Source organism: Pituophis catenifer, unplaced genomic scaffold (genome assembly GCF_029215685.1).
Source record: "Pituophis catenifer annectens isolate HBS135680 unplaced genomic scaffold, rPitCat1.0.hap2 SCAF_8, whole genome shotgun sequence".
Taxonomy (NCBI): Eukaryota; Metazoa; Chordata; class Lepidosauria; order Squamata; family Colubridae; genus Pituophis; species Pituophis catenifer.
In genome coordinates, this window is record NW_027256888.1 from 35,061,737 (window position 1) to 35,083,878 (window position 22,142).

The window sequence follows — 22,142 nt, forward strand, 5'->3', positions numbered from 1 at the left end:
AGTGATCCTTCAGGTTCAGCTCATAATCATTGAGTGACACAAAAGCTAGTACTTTGGCCTTCTCATCTGGATGAGAGTGACCAAAGCCCATCTTCTAATCAACCTGGAATTATGATTGAATCTCTTTTGAGTGGTTTTTTAAAGACATCTTCTAGGAGTTTTACCATTTAGGATCTAATCCTTCAATTGACTTCTCCCAAGTTTTCTGGTTTCCCCACAATCTCTCACAATTAGGCCATACTTTTCTTTTGAAAGCCACAAGCCAACATTGTTGATTTTGCCCATTGCTGCAACGTAGGTCAGCCTGAGCAATAATTACTGGTTCATGGTTCCTCAACACAAATTATGGTAATTAAATAGATTGTGGCAAGACGATGTTTAAAGAAAGCACTGGTAGTTATTTGAGAGGAGTGGGAATAAGTAGAATGCTATTGGTTTCATGGTCCAACTTTAATAGCAGAAAAAAATATTTCATACAGAATGTCAGAGTTCCAAGTAATACCCCGCAACGAAAGAAGACTCTGAGGCTAGAAGGTCCTCAAAGTTCCATTTTATTAGAGATGTCACATTGGCACATCTGGGAAAACCCAAATCTGAAAGCTTCCAGGTTTTCCCCACCCAAAAGAAAGTCCAAGTCCCTTCCCCTGTACCCACATGGTCCAATTAATACACTGTTCCAACTGGAGATGCCTCCCAGTCACGCCACTCCAGGTGCAGGCCAAATGTCCTTGACTTTCAGAGAAAGGAATGTTATTATGGCTAGGTATCTCCACCATTCCATGCAATCCCCCCCCTCTCAGTTCCCACAACACTAAGTGTGGCAGCCCTGAAGATCCAAAGAAAAAGATGGCCTCCAGGACTGACACAGTATTGTAAAGAAAAATTGATTTTATTGAATCTTGTTTTTTGAAGTCTACACAAGAATTTATTTTAAGGATAAAATAGTAAACAATTTAAGCAATGACTACATTCTGTTTATTTGAGGATTAGCTTCTCTTACATTAGAATATTATGCAAAATAGAGAACTGAGAGTTAACTTAGGGGAAAAATCATTAAGTTTTTCAATTTTGCAAAGTATCTTTAAAAATGAATGTTACTGCAAAATGTAGCTCAGAAAGTCATTGAGAAAAGTTTTATGGTTTTGTTCAACTTGACTGAATCTAATCTACTCATTTATTTGTATAACAAACTTAGATAGAAATAATTTCTACTGAATGCAGTGCAGTTTATTTCCAAGAGTATATTCGGATTAAATTGAGACTCTTCATTTCTTCCACTGGGTTGAGTTTAGGGACTTCCATTAAGAGAAGAAGGGATGGGGAAAAAGTTAAATGCAGTCTATTATTTGCTCAGATGGCTGCTTCAGAATAGGGTTAGAAGCCATAAAGTGGAACTGTGTGAATCCTGGGACTCTATTGCAGGCAGCGCCTGTGGCAGGAAAAAGAAAAGTTGAGAGAATAAACAATGGCTATTGCATTAATCTGCCTCCTGGTACTTTTAACATTTAGGGATTCTACTTTTCTATTGTGATGTAATGATTTCTTTATAGATTTAGTTATACCATTATTGAATTCTCTCTCATAAATCTTTTCACTTTTAAAAAGAAATCCGCCTCAAAGAAGTTCGATAGACTTCATATCTCTTAAAAGTATAATTGCAACTTTATTTCAATTTACATCTTAATATTGGTGAATTTAATGAACCTTTGTATATTTAATCTTTCAAATATGAACTGCGGGAAATCAGATAAAAGAACTGCACTAAGCAACCTAGCCCAACAAGCCATACTGATTAGCAAAATTACACTTCTCAGTGATCCAAGGGTTTACTAATGAGACACCCAGCATGACTGATCTTTGATTGCTTTGAAGTGGGCCTCGGTCTGATGCTACTTTCCGAAAAAGAACGTGAACATTTCATTTAGCTACTTTCATATGAAATTTATTCATATCAATGCTAGCATGACCAATAGATATTGTAAATACAACCATACCTATATTAACTTAGAAATTGTTCTATGCTAAGAAAAACTAAAAGAAGTACCATAGCTTCCACTTGTGTTGGCACAAATAACAGCACCAAAGAAATAGGGGTGATATTTCTGGATTCTAGAAATAACCTTCTGACATGCCATCGTCGGGTCTAGTCCCAATCGCATATATTCCACTGCTTGATAACTACAAAGACAGAAAAATGAACTGACAATCTACATCCTTCAGTGTCCAAATAAGTGTATTTTAGCTGAGAAAAGAATCTTTTCAAATGCTTCTTCATTGAGAATTTCCCCCTACAACAAGATTATTCTTCCAATCCTCTCCTCTTCTGAGATATGAAGCAACAGCAACCAGAACTACACCTACATTTCTATGGAACCCACCCATTTTGGCATCAAAGAAATAGTGAAATCTGTTAAAACTATTTTTAAATAAACTAACATCTTATTGTGAATAGTATTTAAATTATCTGCCCTGTTTTTAACCATTCAGTGTAACTCTTTTAATATCGCATTTAAGGATATTAAGGTACAAGTACAATTGTTCTAGTTTTTGTTATTGATATTATTTATAATACATTTCCATTTTTCATTGCTTGGTGAGAACCTGGTGTCCACTGCCATATTCTGTATTAGTTGCTTGTTCCAAGTCAAAGGCAATTTTATACAGAGCAACGTTTACAGTACTGCAGCTGAGTGGCATTAAATACTACTGCCAGACTAGTCCAGGTTGGATCATAATTGGCACATGAGCAAAAGCTGGGCAAGGGACCTTTGGCCTTGCTTTCTACCTGCTGCAGCAGCTTTCTTCTAGGTGGATCACAAATCCTAAACCAACTCTTTTAATGAGGCCCCATTAAGAGTAACTACTGCACCCAACATTTCTAAATTGACTGATGTTTAATGATGACAGCAATTCAGTTTTGCTACAATTTAATCTAAGCTTATTTCACTACTTCCCATCTGAAAATGAAGGAATAATTCAATATAATATGAAAAAGAATTGTGCTATAACTATCACAAATATTAAATGAGGACTCAGATTGTTGCGGCAATAGGCTGACTCTGTAAACTGCTTAGAAGCAGTATATAAGTCTAAGTGCTATTGCTATTAAGTATGCCGCTTTCCAAAGTAAGATACTGTAGAATAGTGAATTAGAACTTCTTACTTTTATCTGTGGTCACAGACCAAAATACAAGTATAATTACAAAAGAACGTGGGGAAAGTAACATCATGAACAGTTGGCCACCAGAAGCCTTGGCTGAGAGGAATTACAGCGGAATTAGAACTTCAGTGCAGAGACAGCACTATAACATGCCGATTTAGGTTGGCTTCACTTTAAAACATACCCCAAAGTCAGTTTAGATTATGGCAGGATATAAATGTGATCAACAAAGAATGTCATTTGAAAAACAATCTATTAAATCTTAATTGAAATGTTCTAATTTTATAAATTAAAGTGATAGATTCCTTTCCACTTTTGCATTTGATTACTACTGTAAAAAAAAGTATTCAAGCATATTCAAAACTATATTCAAAGGTTAATAATGTATAAAAACCTGGGCAAGAAGCGCATCATGACATCTCCGTTACCAGTAGCAGCTGCAGCTCCAGCTGTACTATCAGCATATGCCCCTGCTCCAGCTATTGGAGAGTCTCCTACACGACTAAGGAAGAAATAACATGCAATAAGTTTATTTTTAAAATATAGAGCAGCTTTATTCTGAGCAAAGGAACAACTAGTGTATTGAAAAATCAGAGAGGTGGGGCCATGATGAAAAGTTTTTGGAAAGCATTTGAGGATATTTATATTATTCCAACCCATTTTAGAATGTACAGTATATTCTAAAATTCTTTTTTTTAAAGGTGGACATTTCATGTTTCAGATCTATAAATATCTAATCACTTAGCAAGCATGATCACAGCAGGCTCCTATGATTCATGAAGTGAGTCAGAGCAGCATATGTGGTCTTGGGATTTCAGAGGTATAATGTATCATTTGTGGAAAACAGGGGTGTCAAACTCAATTTCATTGAGGGCCACATCAGCATTATGGTTGCCCTCAAAGGGCCAGTTGCTTGTAACACTAGGATGACACACAGTGGCCGATTGTGCGTGGCTGGGCAGGCATGGTGGATGTGGCTGGGCAGGCATGGGACAGCTGACTTGGGACTGCGGGGTCGGGATGGAACAAGTCTCACTGGATAACTCTAACTCGATGTGGGAACAATTTGTTGCCCCACTGCTGGTAGCCAAGTGCGTGCATGCGCGCACACACACCCCATTCCAAGTTTGGGGACTTTTATCCACAGAGGAACAAGAGGGTCTTCTCCCCAAGCTCAGGCATGATTGGCAGTTTGCAAGCTCAGATGTGGATAAAAGTCTCCAAGCTTGGAATGGGGTGGGTGTTGGTGTATGTGTGACCGTGTGAGGGCTTCCTGGGCTGGAGGAGTGTGGTGGGGCCTTCCTCTGCAGCAGCCAAAGAAAAGAGTCATCGGGAGAAGGAAGGCAATAAGGGAGGAAAGAAGAAAGGAAGAAAGGAGGAAAAGAAGGAAGGAAAGGAAGAAGGAAAAAAGGAAGGAACAAAAGGAGGGAGGGAGGGAAAGAAGGAAACAAGCTGAGCCAGTTACCTGGAGAGGCCATTTTATTTTGCAATATAAACATGGAAAGCGTTTAAGAATACCTACATGCAAAAGCCAGCTTTGCTGCTCAGGGAGAGGGGGTGGGGAGAAAAATCCATAGCCCAACAGACCACATCTGGAGGGGACCAGTCTGGGACAGGCTGGCAGATGGAGGCAGTTGGTGAATGTAGGCTGGAACCTAGTCTGGAAAGTGCACACACGCCCTGCCTACGCTTCCTGTTGATGCCTCTGCTGCAAGCACAGTGTGGCGTTTGAATGCCCGCAGCAGGGCCACCTAGGGAGCCAAGCGCTCCCTGGAGGGGAGTGGAAGAGGTTAAGGGATGGAAGTGATTCTCTTTTGGCCTCCCCTCCAGCTCTCTCTGGCTACTACTCATAACTCTCCCCAGCTGCCACCATCCCAAGATGCAGCTAAGGGGTAAAAATCATGGTGACCTCAATTTCTCCACTCCCCCTTTTGGGGCCCCAGCAGGAGCTGGGCTCAGATGCCTTGGCCAGCAATTCTTCCTCCTATTCCGCCTCTTCAAGCCACTCCCTGGGCCTTGACCCAGCCTGAGAAAGACAATAAAGAAGCAGGCCGGCAGTGGTCAGGGCTGTCAATGCGTCTGTCTACCTATCTCCATAGAGGCAACAGCAGGAGAGGCACAGGGCAGCTGTCGTGGGGAAAGAAAGTAGGGTTCCAAGCTTATTTGGGAAAGGGGAATGTTGAGGAAGGGGTGGGGCATAGAGGCCCAGGGGGAGCACCCAGTCAGGTTGGGGTGGGCCGGAGCTGAAGTTATGTGCCGTCTCCAGGGTGGCTCTGTGGGCCAGATCTAAACATATCAAGGGCCGGATGTGGACCACGGGTCTTGAGCTTGACATGTCTGGTGTAGAATATCTTGCCCCCTGATGTGAGATTGGCCCCAACCCTCCTATCTTTTCATAAGGGCCTAAAGCAGAGGTGAAATGCTACTGGTTTGCTCCAGTTTGGGCAAATTGATAATGATAAAACCTACCGGTTTGAGTAAACTGGTAGTTAAAAAAAGCTACCGGTTCCTCTGAACTGGTATTTCTGACGATCAGCTGTGCTGCGCGATTTAGCTTTGCTAGAAAGCAGGAAATACTGCTTTCTAGCGAAGCTAAATCACACAGCACAGCTGATCCCCCCCTCGCTGTTCTACTTACCTTCCCAAACCTCCTTTTGGTGCATATTGTTCATGCGCACGTGCATGGGCGGCCAGCGAACCACTAGCAAACCAGTTCAGATTTTACCACTGGCCTAAAGATGTGGCTATGTCAGTCGACTTGGAGTCCCAGTGAGGGAACAGCGCAATCAAGATGGTTCATTGAGTAATAACAGATCCCACCTCCCCCACACCCTCCCATGTGACTTTGGCTATAAGGCTTGATTTTAACTTTTTATGTTTTAGCTCAGATGTAACTGTAAACTGCCCAGAGTTACCCTATTATAAGATGGTTGGCCAATAAATTTTATAAATAAATAATGTATCATCATCTGACTATATCATACAATTTGTTTTACAATAACAATACCAAATTTTGATAGCAGTACACTCCTATTTCAAACCCAACTATCATAAAATAAGTTTTAAATATATATACTTCAAGAAAAAGAATATTAAGGTGGTCTATGGTTAAAAACATTGTAACATTTCTATGGTCATGCTGTTCTAACAATCTCAAGGCTTGAGAATGGGAGATGTTTATCTCAAGTACTTATTCATCATTAGGGAGTAGCAGTTTTATTTAAAATGCTCACTACTAAAATAAATATGTTATTAAGAAGTAAATAAAAGATGACAACATAGGAAAAACCCAACCTCTAGCTTACACCACCAAATAAAAGTGATTCCTGTTACACAAATAGTTGAAAAACACATTGTTGGAAAATATTTGCATCACACTAAATAAAACATTTTATATATAGAACCAAGATTTATAGACAATTATACAAACCCCTGGATTTTGTGATTTGCACCATTTGTAGATGTCCCTACAGCAATATTTCCATTCTGACCAATTACAATCATACCTACAAATGAAAAAGAATTGATAAGAAGCATTTTGATGAAGCTTTTTCTCATTTAATGAGGATACTAAGCTGCCCATCCTTCAAAATGGACAGAGCTTCCATTATTTTACGTGTATATACAACAGAACATTAGATGGCAGCTGCAAATTTTTTCAACATGTTTGATTGGATCGATCACACTTGAAAATTATCTTCTTCCAGAGGCCTCTCAGAAAAATAAGTCAGAAGACATTTCACTAGCCAAAAGAGAATCTTCCATCAGAGAAGACACATGGCCATTAACATTGTTCCGTCTTCAAATTCTGCCCAATTAAGTTAGAAACATTTAGCTCCATCAAGATTATCCGAACATAGATTTCTGCTCACAATATTTTATTATGGGTGCAATTGAATGATTAGACGATTCTACATTCTATAAATAAATCACCTAATATATTCTGCTTCTATAATTGGGAAATGTTGGAAGTGGCTTTAGAAACTATCCAGAGCTGGCGGCGGGGGGGGGGGGGGAGGGAGAGGTTGAAATAATTATTAAATTTTAATAAACTGAATTGGGATTTGTAATTTTTGGTGTTATCCGGTTGATGGATTTCTTTGATATATATTTTTAGGTTTTGTAGAGTCCAACTTATTTTTGTTGTAAAGTAATTACTAATTTGCTATTCCCCTATAGGTAGAGGTACTTAGGTTTTTAATGTGTATACTGGTGTTTCTGTATATTCAAATACATTTGATATTTCTTATTTCTGTTCTATACTTAGTTTTTAAGTGCACGCGAGATGATGAGTCTAGCACTTTGATGTTTCGTGTCCCTCTAACACACAACTTAAATTCACATTGTGGCCAATATCCCTGTAGTAGATTTAAATCTTGATTTTTTTTCCCCAAGGAGCCATTCTAATAATTTGCTTTACCTCTTTGTGAAAATACAGAGTTTAAGGAACTTACCTCATTTCTACTAATATTTCTATGTTGCTCATATAACAAGCAGTGAGAGAATCATGTCTTACTACTGAATGAATACAATAATCTAATCACATCCTATCTGCCAAGTGGGCAACTTGCCTAGAGTAGACAAAATATCTAATTTAAGATACACTAGCATACGCTGTTTCTGTTACTTTTCCTGCACATCACTCTGCCTAGTGAAAAATGTCTGGCTCAGGTAAGCTCCCAAAGTGGAATCGCTTACGAGGTCATACCTTTTGCTTGGTAAGAAACTTAGCATTTGACATTTTAAAAATGCTAATTGCTAAATGATGACGAGTGTAATCATCACACTTGAAGTGTTGCCTTAAGTGTCTGGCAATGAGATGTACACTCCCAAGTCACTCCAGTGCTTTTGTAAATTTCATATTTAATTGCTACGCAGATGGCAGAGACTAAATCCAAATACACAGATAGTTCCCCTCCTACTCATTTGAGTGAATTTTTTAAAATCTGAAGTTAATTCTGTCCAAATCCCCAAGTTTCATTTGGCTGCAGAGTTTCAGAACATCCAACAAGAAAGCTTTCATTTTGTTTTAAAGGATACTCTTGTTGAATGTTTTAAGCAGGCAAAAACAAAAAAATTGCTCTTGAAAATGAACCTACATTTCACATTTCAAGATCACAACCCAGCTTTGCTAATAAAAGCTTCTCTTTAGGCTGTGTGCATCTGTATACCCCAATAAGTGGATCTAAAGTCCATTATCATTATATTTGAGGAGCGAAGGCTAAGGGTTGAAAACCAAAAATAATACTCTAAAACTAATTAGAGAAGAATATGCCAGATGCCGACAATAAGCATCAAACAGATTTCAACACATAAATAGCAAAATCAGTAACACTATCCATTTCCTGGTAGATATCCTTTGTATTATGTCCATTACTTTATACACAATTGATATTTAATTGTGCATGGGATTTTAGCTGCAACAAACAAAAGTATAAAAGTATGAATAGTTGCTATACCAATAGTATCGTGGTTATGAACTTCAATTTTTCTGACTGAAGTGGTTTGTTCTTTTTTACTGAACTCTGCAGTCTGTTTGTAGGGACCACATGATTTTGAAGCATCTGGTGTAACATTCTGTAATCAAAGTTTTATTCACGTTAAAATCTTTAATGAAGAGGTATTTCAAAGAAATCTATGGTATTTTCTCTAAACTTTGAAAAAGAGAAAAGAACTAAATTTCCTTGCTGAAAGAAAAATATAGGCTTGTATATTCCAAGGACAAAGAACTTTCATCTAAAGTAAATTATTGCAGTTCAGAGGCATTAAACAAAAAACAGATAAAGCATATATCTCCATTGGAGCAACTCAGTACATACTAAAAACACTTCAATTACAAAAATGTTCAGATCTCATGTTGCTTCGTGATTTGCAAATATGTCCTAAGACGAATACCCAGAAGAGAAATGAAATATATCAAGATTCTATGTGCAAAAAAACCCTCAGCATAATATGTCTTGCCCCTACAACTGTAATTTAAGATGAGTTCCTCCCAGACCTTATGAGCATCCCTACTGATTATGATGAGACAACTTCATATATAACTACAGTGCTAGTTTCTGTAAGATTTAAACCTCATAATTCAGCATATTTTATTCCCATTTTACATGCAATTCAGGTACTAAATGCAAAATACAGTACCCCACTTTCCTGCTTTCATAAGAAAGGTAATGAAGAGGTTAGCTTAATCACAAAGTTCTCTTGCAACATTTATAAGCTCGTGTCTTAACTTCCTTAGTATATGTCCTAGATTTCCACTATACAGCACTCCTTTCTGCTTTTTGAAGGGTAATTTACAGAACACAGCCTGAATGTGACATTTGTTACACTTAACAATATTGGCTAAGACTACCTATGGAGCTGATTAGATGCAAGGCATAAAAGGCCCCCGGGTATTGACTATCCTAGTAATATCTAGGATCATAAGGGTATGTCAAAATTAATCCACTAAACAGTTATAACATATAGGGTACATGCACAGCATAGCATATACCGGTACTACCCAATCTGAGTTTGAATTATAGGGCCCAATGAAGCTGGCCCTGCTGCAACAGCCATACAGAATGAAAGAGATGGGTTGGGGTAGAGAGATAAAAACTCAGAAATGCTCACTTTTTAAAACTGATTTCATATACATATTCATATTATTTTCTTGGGAGCAGTGCAGGTGAATTTTCTTGATTTGTTCTGGATTTTTTAAAACTCTCTAGCTGCCTGTTGGTTTCCCATTCAAATATTAAAAGCATCCAGCCCTCCTTTTTGAGTAAATAAAAAGTCAATTAAATGCTGCAAGCTACTTGGAAATGATCGGTCATTTCAGTTATTTTAGCAAAATAATATATGTGGCCATCTAAAGCTCTTCCACTCATTCCCACATGATCATAAAATCCAGGATCTAAAGGAGGGGTGTCAAATTGGCGCCTGCAGGCTGAATGAGTCATACGCAGCTCACGCCCACCCCAATTCCATGAAGGGAAAAAACGTCACAAAACATCACATGACGGCAATGTGACATTCCAAGTTTGACACCTGTGATCTAAAGTAACCCCAGGGAATATATAAAATAGATTAAAATACGAATCAGAAGAGAAGCTTCCAGTAAAATAAAATCAAGATAATGTTGCTTTAACTGAAGGTTGAAGAAATGTAAAACCTTTGGCTCCTACAAATTATTTCAAATCTGCTTAACTATTTGGGAACATTATACATTTAGGGACGTTTCCTAGTTACAAGTAGTCCTCAAATCATGAACCACAATTGAGTCCAAAATTTATGTTGCTAAGTGAAACATTTGTTAAGTGAGTTTTGCCCAATTTTACGACCTTTCTTGCCACAGTTGTTAAATGAATCACAGCAGTTGTTAAATTTGTAACATGGTTGTTAAGCGAATCTGGTTTCCCCATTGACTTTGCTTGTCAGAAGGTCGTAAAAGGTGATCACATTACCCCAGGACACTGCAAAGGTCATAAATACCTGAATTTTGATCACGTGACTATGGGGATGCTACAACCGTCATAAGTGTGAAAAATGGTTATGTCACTTTTTTCAGTGATGTTGTAACTTTGAATGGTCACTAAATGACCTGTTGTAAGTTAAGGGCTACCTGAATACTGTTGCTGGAAAATGTTTTTACTTTGGTACTGGAAGACTAGTAAAGCCCTGCAACCATTACAAGGATCACAATGGCCAACTATCTAGGAGATATTGTCTGACGCCAACTTTAAGGCATCCATTCTCATTTGTTTCCACGTTAAGGTGGCAATAAAGTGTTTTCTCATTCTTGAACACAGACTGACTTGCCATATTATTATCCAGTGGTTATACTGTTTACTACTGATAAAGAAAACAGAATTTCTGTAGGCAACCTTATTTGGGAGCTGAAATGGTCTGATAACCCTGCTGTTTTCTTGCTCACTGGAGATGGAGCAGATACAGAAACATTCCTAAACTTAAGTTACTATTTCCATCTCATTCATTAACTTAAAATATTGACAGTTTGTATTATCCTAGTCAGGAAATTAAAACTCTGCTTTTAATATCAAAGGTAAAAGAACTTTGAACCCCAATTGCAGAAAGAAAAGCTGGGTTGTATCTTAATTTTCCTTGTGTTTTACCTATTAGTGAGAAAGACAATGCCTGGAGAGAAAATCAAGATAGGCCTTTGTTTGGTCCAGTAGGAATCTTCTACAGCATTCTGTCTTTAAAATTTCCCAATATACCCTGGAACTACTCTTACGATTAAAAAGTCTACTTTTAATTTCTTTATTTTCTTTCTTTTTTGCTATTAAAGAAAACAAAACAGAAATGCTATTGGTTAATACCAAGCACCACAAACTATTGAAAACATTTAATAGACAATTATTTGAGTGAATAAACCTTTTGACCCTGCTCCGTTCTCTTCTCATCTTCTTGATCATCGAAAAATACAAAATAGATTTTGTGATACGATACAACATGGTTGTTAAGAAATATTAAATGCACTACCTTCACTTTTACATAGACTTCTCATTTCCTATATGCAATGTTTGAAATTTTAAAAACTACTACAAAATATTGAATTATATCATCAAGATGGCCTTTTCTGGTGACTCAGAAATATTATATTCAGCAAAGTGCATTGTAGTCAGTAATCTGGTCTTAAAGTGACGATCATAGGGTTTATTTTTAAATATTTTACCTTCCAGAAGTTTGGTTGGCACTTTTGATTGAGCCACTCTATATACATTGAAACAGATTTCGGCGTAGTTAAATCTTCACTTGGAAATCCCATGCTTTCTGCAAAGAGTGAAGCTTTAAAGAAAGAAAAAAAAAAACCAAGTGTAAGTATTCCGGTAGTTAATATTTGACTACAATCTTAATGTACAGCATATGAACCAATAATATGGAACTTTTAAATTGTTATACTGTTGCATGTTTTCTTCTCATTTATTGGTCACAGACCAATAAATGGATGCTGAAAGACTACATGTTCTATCTCCCAGAAAAGGCACAACAAAATGTAATGTGCTATCCCTTTACAGACACAGACCGTACAAGTTCCTGCCTGAGATTTCATGGCTGTGAAAAATAAATCCATTCATTGCTTATTTAATAATATATCTTTTATTTTTATTTATTTAGAAAATTTATATCTACTCGCCTACTCGCTCACAGTGACTTCAGGCAGCTTACAAACAATAAAAGCACAATATAGAAAAAAATAAACATACAAAAAAAAAAAATAACACCACTACCCCCTCCCCGGCTATAGCATATGATTCAATAAGCCAATCGATGGGTTCCATTGCACTTTTGAGTTCTCCAGGCCCGCTGGCACAACCACGTCTTCAGGGCCTTCTAAAAAACTGTCAAAAAGGGAGGCAGTCTAATTTCTGCATGGATGATATTCCAAAGAAAAGGCCGTTCTTCTGGATTCCGCCAATTTAGGGGATGGGACCAGAAACATTCCTTGCCTTCCCATTCTAGTAGGTCAGGTGGATGTGACCGGCAAGAGATGGTCCCTAAGTTAAACTGGTCTAAATCATGAAGAGCTTTAAAAATGACAAGCAGCACCTTGAATTGCACCTGGGATCAAGTTGGCAACTAATGCAGTTCCCGCAGCAGAGGTGACACATGTGCACGCCGAGGTATCTGCATTTTGGATCAAATTTTAGAGCTTCTGGTTGCTTTTCACGGGTAGCCCAATGTAGAGCATATTGCAATAGTCAAGATGGGAGATGACTAGGGCATGAGTAACCATGAGTAGGCATTGTTAGTCCAGGAAAGGGCATAACTGGCACACAACCTACAGTTGCGCAAAGGCCCTCCTGGTTATAACTGCTCTTTGAGCAAGAGTCGCAAATCCAGGAGAACCCCCAGATTACACACTTGGGTCCATGGACAAAAACCCAAACCCAGAGCCATTTGGTCAGTTTCAGCCTGTTGCTCCCCATCAAGCCCCTAATAGCCTCTATCATTGCGAGAAGGAGGTCACAGCGTCGCTTAACTCACCACGGGCTGAGACATAAAGCCGTGTGTCATCAGTATATTGATGATATCTCAATCAATGGTGATGGATGATATCACCCAACAACTTCATGTAGATGTTAAACAGAAGTGGAGAGAGTACTGAGCCCTGCAAGACCCTGCAAAGCAATGGACAAGGGCTGGACCTCTTGCTTCCTATTAAGACCGACTGAGAGTGGCCACAGAGGAAGTGAACCAGGATAGCAAGAGCCTCCCACTCCCAATCCCTGAAGCCGCTCCAGAAGGATACCATGGCCGATGATATTGAAAGCGGCCAAGAGGTCAAGTAGACCAAGGATGGATGCACAACCCCTATCTCACTCCCTCCAGAGATCATCAAAAAGCGCGATCAATGCAGTTTCCGTCCCATATCCAGGCATGAAACCTGATTGGTAAGGGTCTAGATAATTCGTTTAATCCAGGAACCTCTGAAGCTGCCGCACAATTACCTTCTCAACAACCTTCCCCCAAAAAGGGAAGATTGGAAACAGATCAGAAACTATCCAACAGGATAGAATCCAGCAATGGCTTCTTAAGAGGGTGGACAATAGTCTCCTTAAAGTGCAATGGCATTACCCCCTCATGTAGAGAAACATTAATCATCGCCAGAATCCACTCATGTCACCTCCCAGGAAACTTTCACAAGCCAGGAGGGGCATGGGTCTAAAACACAGGTGCTTGCGCATATACTCCTTAGGATCTTGTCCGCTTCCTCAGTAATAGCAGAGTCAATCCATTCTTAGATAACAGGGCAAGAACCTTCTACCTCAGGTGCCTCTACCGGACCAGCAATCACGCCAGCATCTAACTGGGGATGAAGTTGAGCAAATATGACTTCTAGGAAATCAGCAAATTCCTCAAGTGCGCCCCTTCAAGTGGACCTCTATATTCTTCTTACCCAGGAGGAGATATCTTGCCTTAAAGAAGATTGCTGATTATCTGCAGACACAATTAGTGCGAAGAAGTACTTACACTTCATCGCCTGAATCACCATAAGGTCGGCCTTAATAGCAGCTCTTACCCATGTTCAATTGAGTTCGTCCCTTGTCTTCCACCAGTGGTGCTCTAGATGTCTGTTCATCCATTTCACCCCTCTCAGTTCCTCCATATACTGTGGATGCCACAGAGGTCTATGGGTGAGGAGATGTTCCATGGGTGCAATCCTATCCAGAGCCTCAGTCACCTTACTATTCTAGACAGTAACTAAGAGCTCAGCAGGACTGTGCAGCAGATCCATGGTTACAGCCCCCAGATCCTTCTGGAGCTTATCCATGTCCATTAGCCACAGGGGGCAGACCAATCTAATAGCTCCTGCCTCCCTGCAGGGAGGGGTACAGTTCTTGAGAAGCTCATGACCATGACAGGGGGACCAAAGACAGGTCCACCAATTCCAGGTCACATAGGCACTGCTCCAACAAGAACACCAAATTGGGTGTGTGACCACGCTTCGTAGTTGGGCCCTGGATAACCTGGAACAGGCCCATGGAAGTCATGGTTTCCATGAAATCCCAGGCTATCTCTGTCCCCATTCCCAGTGATGGCAGGTATAAGTCCCCCAGAACTATAAGCCTGGAAAATTCTACCACCAGCCCCATGTTAACGTCCAGGAGCCTAGAGGAGGAAGCTGTGATGCAGCAGGGAGGCTGGTACTGCAGCAGCATCGCCACCTGATCCCTTGAGCCTAACCTAAGAAAAAGGGTCTCACAGCTGGGCACTTGTAGAACCATGCCCCTAGAGGTTGCCAGAGTCTCCAGCTACACCCCCTCCATGGCCCTGAGGTCTAGGCTTGTTCCATCTTGACATCCCACTGGCACATTTCTGAAAGGGGAACACTTCCCTCTGGACCCAACCAGCTCTCAATGATACAAGCCAGATCAGTCTTCTCTTCAAGAATCAAATCAGCAGTAAGAGAAGCCTTATTACAGGCTGATCTGACATTTAAAAGCAGCAGCCTAAAGCCAGGGCCCCCGCAGATCTACTGACCAGGTAAATGAAGTGACTGCAAGGGGGCAGAACATGAAGCTGGATTGTGAATGGCCTCCTCATGTCGCCTGTATCTCCTGTTACCCGACAACTGTGAAATAAACCACCCTCCCCTGCCTTCTCTCTATCCCCCATCTTCTACCCTCCTTCTTGATATAAAAAGGGAACCTCTTACGACTGAAAGTCAGGGCTGGATGAGCCCAACAGGCACTATAGCACTTGCTCTCAGCGCCCTCAAGCACACCCCACCCCCTTCCTTACTGCAGCAACACACTCACAATATATACATTCAGTACACAAACAGCATACTGCCCAGTTGCTCTCACCCCCCCCCCAAAGCAGGGTGCCACTCCTCCACCCCCTTCCCAACTTTCACCCAGGGAAAAGGGACTCTCACCTGAGTCACCCAACTTTACCCCACAGATCCAGAGTCCTCCAAATAGCCTCCCAAGATCAGATTATAAAATATTCCAAAGATTTCAAGGAATAGTCAGAGGACCGGCTAAAGGCATGCTATGCTGCATTGAGTATTCTTGCAGCTGTCCAGTCCTGCAACGTCTCCTGAAGTCCCCAGCACATAGAGACCAGTAGCAGTTCAAACAGTTCAAAGCTCCTACAAGCCGGTTAATCATCTGAAAATCCCAGCAACAGCCTGCCACACTCCACATACTAGCATCCACATGAGCAGATCCAGCTGCTGACAAAGGCCAGACAAGCTTGCCTCTTCTGTTAGCTCCATCTCCAAATTATATAATAATATAATTTAATAATATCATTATTCAAACAGAAATGCTAACAAGGTACTAGTAGTCCAGACTGAACTATATGTAGCTTGTGGCCTCTTTTTCATTATTTTGCTTTCACCTAGAACAAATATTTTATTGTTGATGATTACTTTACGTGTGTCATCTGGCCAGAAAACTGGAACAAAAATGAAAGTATCATCATCATTATGTTCAATTCATTTGTCCACTGGGGTTCTTTTTCTTTTTCCAAACATTTTTTTTATTAGGTTATAAAGTATTATGAAGTGCAAAATACAAAAGTAAATAAAAGAGCCATGAGAGGGGAGGAGAAAGGGGAGAGAGAAGTGAGGAAAGGTAGGAAAAGAAAAAGAAGCATTGACTTCCAACTCTGTTGCAGTGGAATAGAGCATTAATATCAAATCACAGATTTTTGTTTTTCCATAATAATATGAACAAATTATTTCTAAAAAGATCTATCAATTTAATCTATAAAACCCAACGTCAAAGTTACATTCTTTTCTGCATCAAGCATGAAATTCAGAAGCTGTTTCCATGTGGAAACAGAAGTACTTATGTTCTTTAATCAAAGTAGTCAATTTTGCAAAACTGACTACTCTGATTTGTCCACTGGGGTTCTGAGGGCTTCTTGGCTCCAGTTCTGAGCTTCTCTCATGGTAACTAATATTTACAAATAGGATAACAACAACAAAAAATTTTTACTATACCTGACTCGCCAACTAGAAAAGTGTGCTTAGTATGTTCTATCACTTTCCGTGCAACACCAATAGCATTTTTAATACGTCTGAGATCCGCTACTGCTCCAACCTGCATTGTGTTACTAGATCATAAGCAAAAACAAAGAACAAATATTTAAAGTGCTATCCTCAAAATACAGAAAACAAAATCAGTTTTTTCAAACTGTAGGTATTAATGAAAAATGTATATAGATACATTTATATTCAATAATCATTTTCAGGCTGCTAGTCTGCTAACTAATAAATAGCTTATGCTTGTAGGCTGCAATCTGGATAACTGCATGGTACAGACATCTGCTACAACTAAAACCACATTTAGCTCTAATCATATGGATTATCATATGCAGTGTTTGGATAAACTAAAACCAAGAGTTTTAATAGCAGAGAATACAAAGCCCACATTGGACTGAAAACTTTAAATTAAAAAGTATTTTGCTAATATCAGCAGGTTTCTTTGATCTTTTCAAAATTGCAAGGCTGCCATCCATGAAACAAGTTTATCTTTCTCCTCTCTAAAATACTTTATAGAAACTCACCAGTACATATATCAGAGGAAGAAATATTTGCTATGCACCACATGTATTCTCACATATGAATTTACCACCCAAGATGCAATATCCATTTCAAAGCACTTTAAACTAGATACTCTTATTGGTTGATTATCTCCTTAAGATACTTAAGATTTTTGCCCTGTGGGGTACTATTCAAATTTCTTAAAATACTTACAGAGAATTCAAGAATGTTTGGGTCAAAAAACAAGAATTCAGATTATTATACTACCTACACTATGGAATGCGGTACTTGGGAAGGAACCATTTTGTAGTGAAAAACCATCTTGTTCCAACATGGATGGTGATGGAACACAGTATGTAATGTAACAACAATCCAAAACCACGTAAGATGCTACTAAATAATTATGTATGACTCTGTGTTACTAGGAAAACTTTTGTGGAAAGAGTTTTCAAAGATACAAGTTAAAGATGGTCAAATCTCTTTATTATAGCAAAAGCTGAGGAGAATAACTTCAATATAGTTTTATATGATTGTTTAAGAGGAAAACAGATTCTTGTTACACTTTCACAGATCAAAGCCTAGTATGAGGGAATATCGATTTGAAGAATGATTAATTTGGGACACTTCCCTTCCCTGACTCCTGCTGTGCTATTTCATCATTGCAGGAGAACTGCTCCTGGGAAGGATGAGTGAAGAGCGCCAGTCGTACATGCCTAGAATATATAATCCCAGCAGGATTAGCCAAGGCATGAGGTCAATCCAGCAGCACTGCTAAAGAAAGGAGGCACCTAAAGCACAGTATAACAACAATATAGGAAGATGCTGCAGGCAGACGATCATATTTAATGATAATTGCAAGGGCATCAATTCATACTGTTTGGGAACAGTCAATGATAAATCAGTGTAATATTTTTACCAAGAAAACTTTGCCAATCGGGAGGCCAAGTTTCACTATGGTCTGCCCATACTGGGGCTTCCTGACCTGTATTACAATGATACGTTCTGGAAAAGGAGTCATGGATATATATATACTCCTTTATTTATTCAACCTATGTACTAGACATATACATTATGTATATGTCTGAAAAAGGAGTCTGAAAAACATGGATATATATCTTTTATTTATTCAACCTATGTATTGAACATATACATTAAGCAAAGCAGGATTGGAAAAAGATGAACATGATTTTAAAGTTTGTCAGTATATAAGAAATTATGAGCTGGGATAGCCATAACAAAAAGTCAGCCAATGGGAACTGTTTGGTGACTAAGAAACAGGATCTGTTGTGAGCCATGGGAGACGGTTTAGAGCCTGGGCGTGGATTACCTTAACTGGTCTCTCTATATATAGATTCTGTGCTTCTGTGCTTCCTGATTCTGACTTCTACTTCTACTTCTTGTTCTTGCTACCACGCTGCAAGGGCTGCATGGATATTGTATATATGCATCATGCTTTATATTATTGTATATAAACAAGTTTCTTCTATAAATGAATCTTGCTGAATTATTTACTTGTGTGCTGCAAATTCTAATAAAGTTGCAGAAAGAAACTTTGCTGATTAGATTAGATTATCATTACTCCAATAGCCAAAAATACAAAGAATCTGCAAGCTCTGTAAGTAATCTGCAAAATCATAAAAGTCAAGTTTAGTCTCATTGAATAAATGAGACTAAAATATATAGACAAACAGGTAGAATAACCGGAATTGACAAAGATACTGAGCAGGTACAAAACCTCTATGTTTTTGGAAGAACTATTGACAGTAAAGGAACAAACAGTCCAGAAATATTCTGCAAACTAGCACTTGGTACAATAGACATGAAGGGCTTATACTGTAAACACATCACAGTATCTGTATTTTTTTAATCTACAAAAATCATACTATTATGAACAATGATATTCCTTGTAACACTATAGAAATGAAAGTTGGATTTTGAAGAAGCAGGACAAAGATAAAACAATGGTTTTAAAAGCATTGGGTATTGGGGGAAAATTCGTTATAACACCATGGATAGTTAAGAAAAAGGATCACCAAACAAATCAGCACACATTTCTCGCTCAAAGCAAAATGACTGACTCAAGTTATACTACTTTGGATATTCCTACTTTGGAAAGGCTGTAATTCTGGGAAAGACAGAAGGACAAAGAGGCTGGTCAGCAGCAAAGACAAACTCAGTTATAGTGATGAGCACTGTTGGAAAGACCAGGTTAGGGACAGATTGTCATGGAAAAAAATCTTTGTGGTTATTAAGACTATGTTGATGGCACATAATCGAAGTTTAAGTAAAGAGTAGGGGTTTACTATACAGTATAAATAAAATCTAAATACTCCCCTTGGCGTGTTCTCTTAAGCAGAACACTTTGACCTATGTCAATAAATAGCAAGTCTCAGCCATCCAATTGTCTTCTATTTTTCTTTTAACTTTCATAATATCAAGCACAATATCCTGATTCTTAGATGCACACATGAATGTCTGATCTCAGTAGCTTTTGCTACCAAACTGTTTAATGGAGTTGGCTATATTACGGTATATCTGCAGTTCAGTTTTAAAACTGTAAAACAGAAATGGGAAACCTAGTGGTGAACAAGCAAAGACAAGTGCTTAACAAGTGCTTAACAGAAGGCCACAAATTAGATGGAAGCATATCACTCTTCTGGATAATGGGCATGGAGGATTTCATTTTTTAAAAAAATTGAAATATGCTTGTCTTAGGGCCTAACATTAGTCTTCTAGTGTTTCCATCTTAATATGGCAAGAAATTGTTTCATCATGCAGAAGATGGCTCAGGTTCTCCATTCATCTTTTCAGAAATTACTGGATTCGGAAAAAATCTCTACTATTTGTAGGATGTCTTACCCATCCATAATCATGGCATCCAAAGTCGTTTCTCCATGTTCATCTGGACTTCCGCCATACCCAACACTTCCATCACACTGTTCTATTTCACACTGCCCACAACCTTTTTCTACTGCATCAAGTTCCGAACCTCCTGCTTGTAAAGTATTCCAAGCTGCAATCAAAAGCACGTAAACACTTATTACCGCTGGTTGAATGCACATCATTTCTCTAACAAGAAAAGCATGCAAATTTTACACCCATTCTTACAACATGCAACTGGCTCAATATAAATATGTGCACATGTCAAAAATCATATGAATTCACCAAACGTTGTCAATAGAAATGTGCAGGATTTTTCTTATAAGTACTATTCCAAGGTAAGTAAGCCACAAATTTATAGTCTGAATCTAAGGAATAACCATTCAAAGCACTTCAGTCTCGTGTCATAAAAAGTAACCTAATTGGAGAAAGATTAATTTTTATAACTTCTTGGTTACTTCTATATTGTCTTTAAAATCTGCCATTAGTAAACCAGAATTAAAAAGAGCTCTTTGATTTTATGGAATCACTTTTTTTTCCTTTCAGCTTTGTTACAGAACACATGCTAAACTAAATTTAGATCCAGGAACATTCCAACATTACTTATATTAAAACAACAGCACAATCTTTGAAATATTCACTCCAAAGTAGGTCTTATTATACTCATTAAGACTTACAAAGATAGTTATGCTTTCCCTACTAATTATTATTAGCAACAACTGCAAATCAAAATGCTCAATTCATCAAAATGTAAAAACTTATTTAAGAAGTTTTTTTGAAGCTCAATTCCTTTTATTTTAATTTATCAATTAAAATAAAAAATTTTATTTCTTGGAAACAATATATGGAATGGCTTGCCGTTATCATCTCCTGAGATGTATTTTAAAATCTTCCAATGATAAGATTTTCTAATAGCTTTCCTTTTAAGTATTAAGCAGATTCTATGCTGCTGCTTATCTTTTTGAGAATAACCAGGTTCAATTTTATTTCACCAAAAGATCTACACATCAGATGTACAAGTTAACGTATACATCGTTTTTAGCAACTGCCAGGGAATGGGGTCATTATCTCTAAGAGTTGTTAATCTGTATTACATTGATGGACTTTAAACCATAATATAAAGTGAGAATTCCCCTCTTCCCCTTTCAGTCATGTCCAATTCTCGGAGACTGCCTGGAAAGTTGCTTCAGTTTTCTTGGCAAGGCTATTCAGCAGTGATTTACCATTGCCGCCTTCTTAGGGCTAAGAGAAAGTGATTGGCCCAAGGTCACTCAGGTGGCTTTGTGCTTAAGGCAGCATTAGAAATAGCAATCTCCCAGTTTCTAGCCAGGTATCTTAACCACTCATTCACTGGCATCCTTCAGTCTCAAAAGACTATCGTGCTCTGGAAAGAGGTCCTAAAACAGCATCTAGTTGACTAAAAAGGCCAATTTCACAGTGGCTTAACCACTAACCAAACAGATTTAAAGCAAGGGTCTCCAACCTTGGCAACTTTAAGACTTGTGGACTTCAACTCCCAGAAGTCCTCAGCCGGCTTGCCAAGGTTGGAGACCCTTGCTCTAAAGAGAGCAATAATCAGTAGCATTTTGCTCAGCATGTAAAGATGCAGGTACTTAAACCTGAAATCTGTTTTGAGTGCAAACCAAACACATGCCAAGTAATACGGGAAAAAAAATTCTCCCTGAAGTATACGGTAATCATTTATAAGGCAGCTTGATGACGTTATATTACACTATTAACTGCATCAGCCTAGAGGGAACCTAAATGCAGTAGGAAGGAGCAAGCAGATAAAGGAGGATACAAAACTTTCGGAAAGTCCAGATTATGGTGAAAAATAGACCCACGTTGATGCCTCCCCAACCAAGGACGGAAGAAAAAGCAGCAGCACCTATTTCGTTAGCATTCTTAAATGCCCAGGTGTTGATGACCAAAGGCAGCTGAGGCGCCCCAGCGCTTGCTGCAGCCAGGCCCCCCACCCCGTGTAACAATGCTAAGAACCAGCAGCATCCTCGGCATCGGCTGTCGCGTCCCATGGCAAGAACAAAGTCGAGGATTGAACACCGACTCTCGGCCGCCCAGCAACAACGAATTCCGATCGCC

General features: G+C 38.8%; 1 protein-coding gene across 1 annotated transcript; it reads right to left on the minus strand.

Annotated features, from left to right (window-relative positions):
• Nucleotides 1-454: 454 nt before the first annotated feature.
• AGA (aspartylglucosaminidase) lies at nt 455-22,126 on the minus strand. Its single transcript, XM_070948466.1, has 9 exons — nt 21,931-22,126; nt 20,022-20,175; nt 16,620-16,732; nt 11,838-11,950; nt 8,620-8,737; nt 6,591-6,666; nt 3,555-3,662; nt 2,045-2,178; nt 455-1,429 (listed from the first exon to the last, which is right to left on the minus strand). The coding sequence occupies exons 1-9, from the start codon at nt 22,073-22,075 to the stop codon at nt 1,329-1,331; spliced, it is 1,062 nt and encodes a 353-aa protein (XP_070804567.1). The 5' UTR covers nt 22,076-22,126; the 3' UTR covers nt 455-1,328.
• Between the last annotated feature and the right edge of the window lie 16 nt (nt 22,127-22,142).

Coding starts and splice junctions, on each gene's coding strand:
- AGA (XM_070948466.1), bottom strand. CDS start 22,075: ATGGGACGCGACAGCCGATGCCGAGGATGCTGCTGGTTCTTAGCATTG. Junction 3,663..6,590: donor GCAAATCACAAAATCCAGGG/GTTTGTATAATT, acceptor TTTCTTCCTTAG/TCGTGTAGGAGACTCTCCAA. Junction 1,430..2,044: donor CAACACAAGTGGAAGCTATG/GTACTTCTTTTA, acceptor TTCCTGCCACAG/GCGCTGCCTGCAATAGAGTC.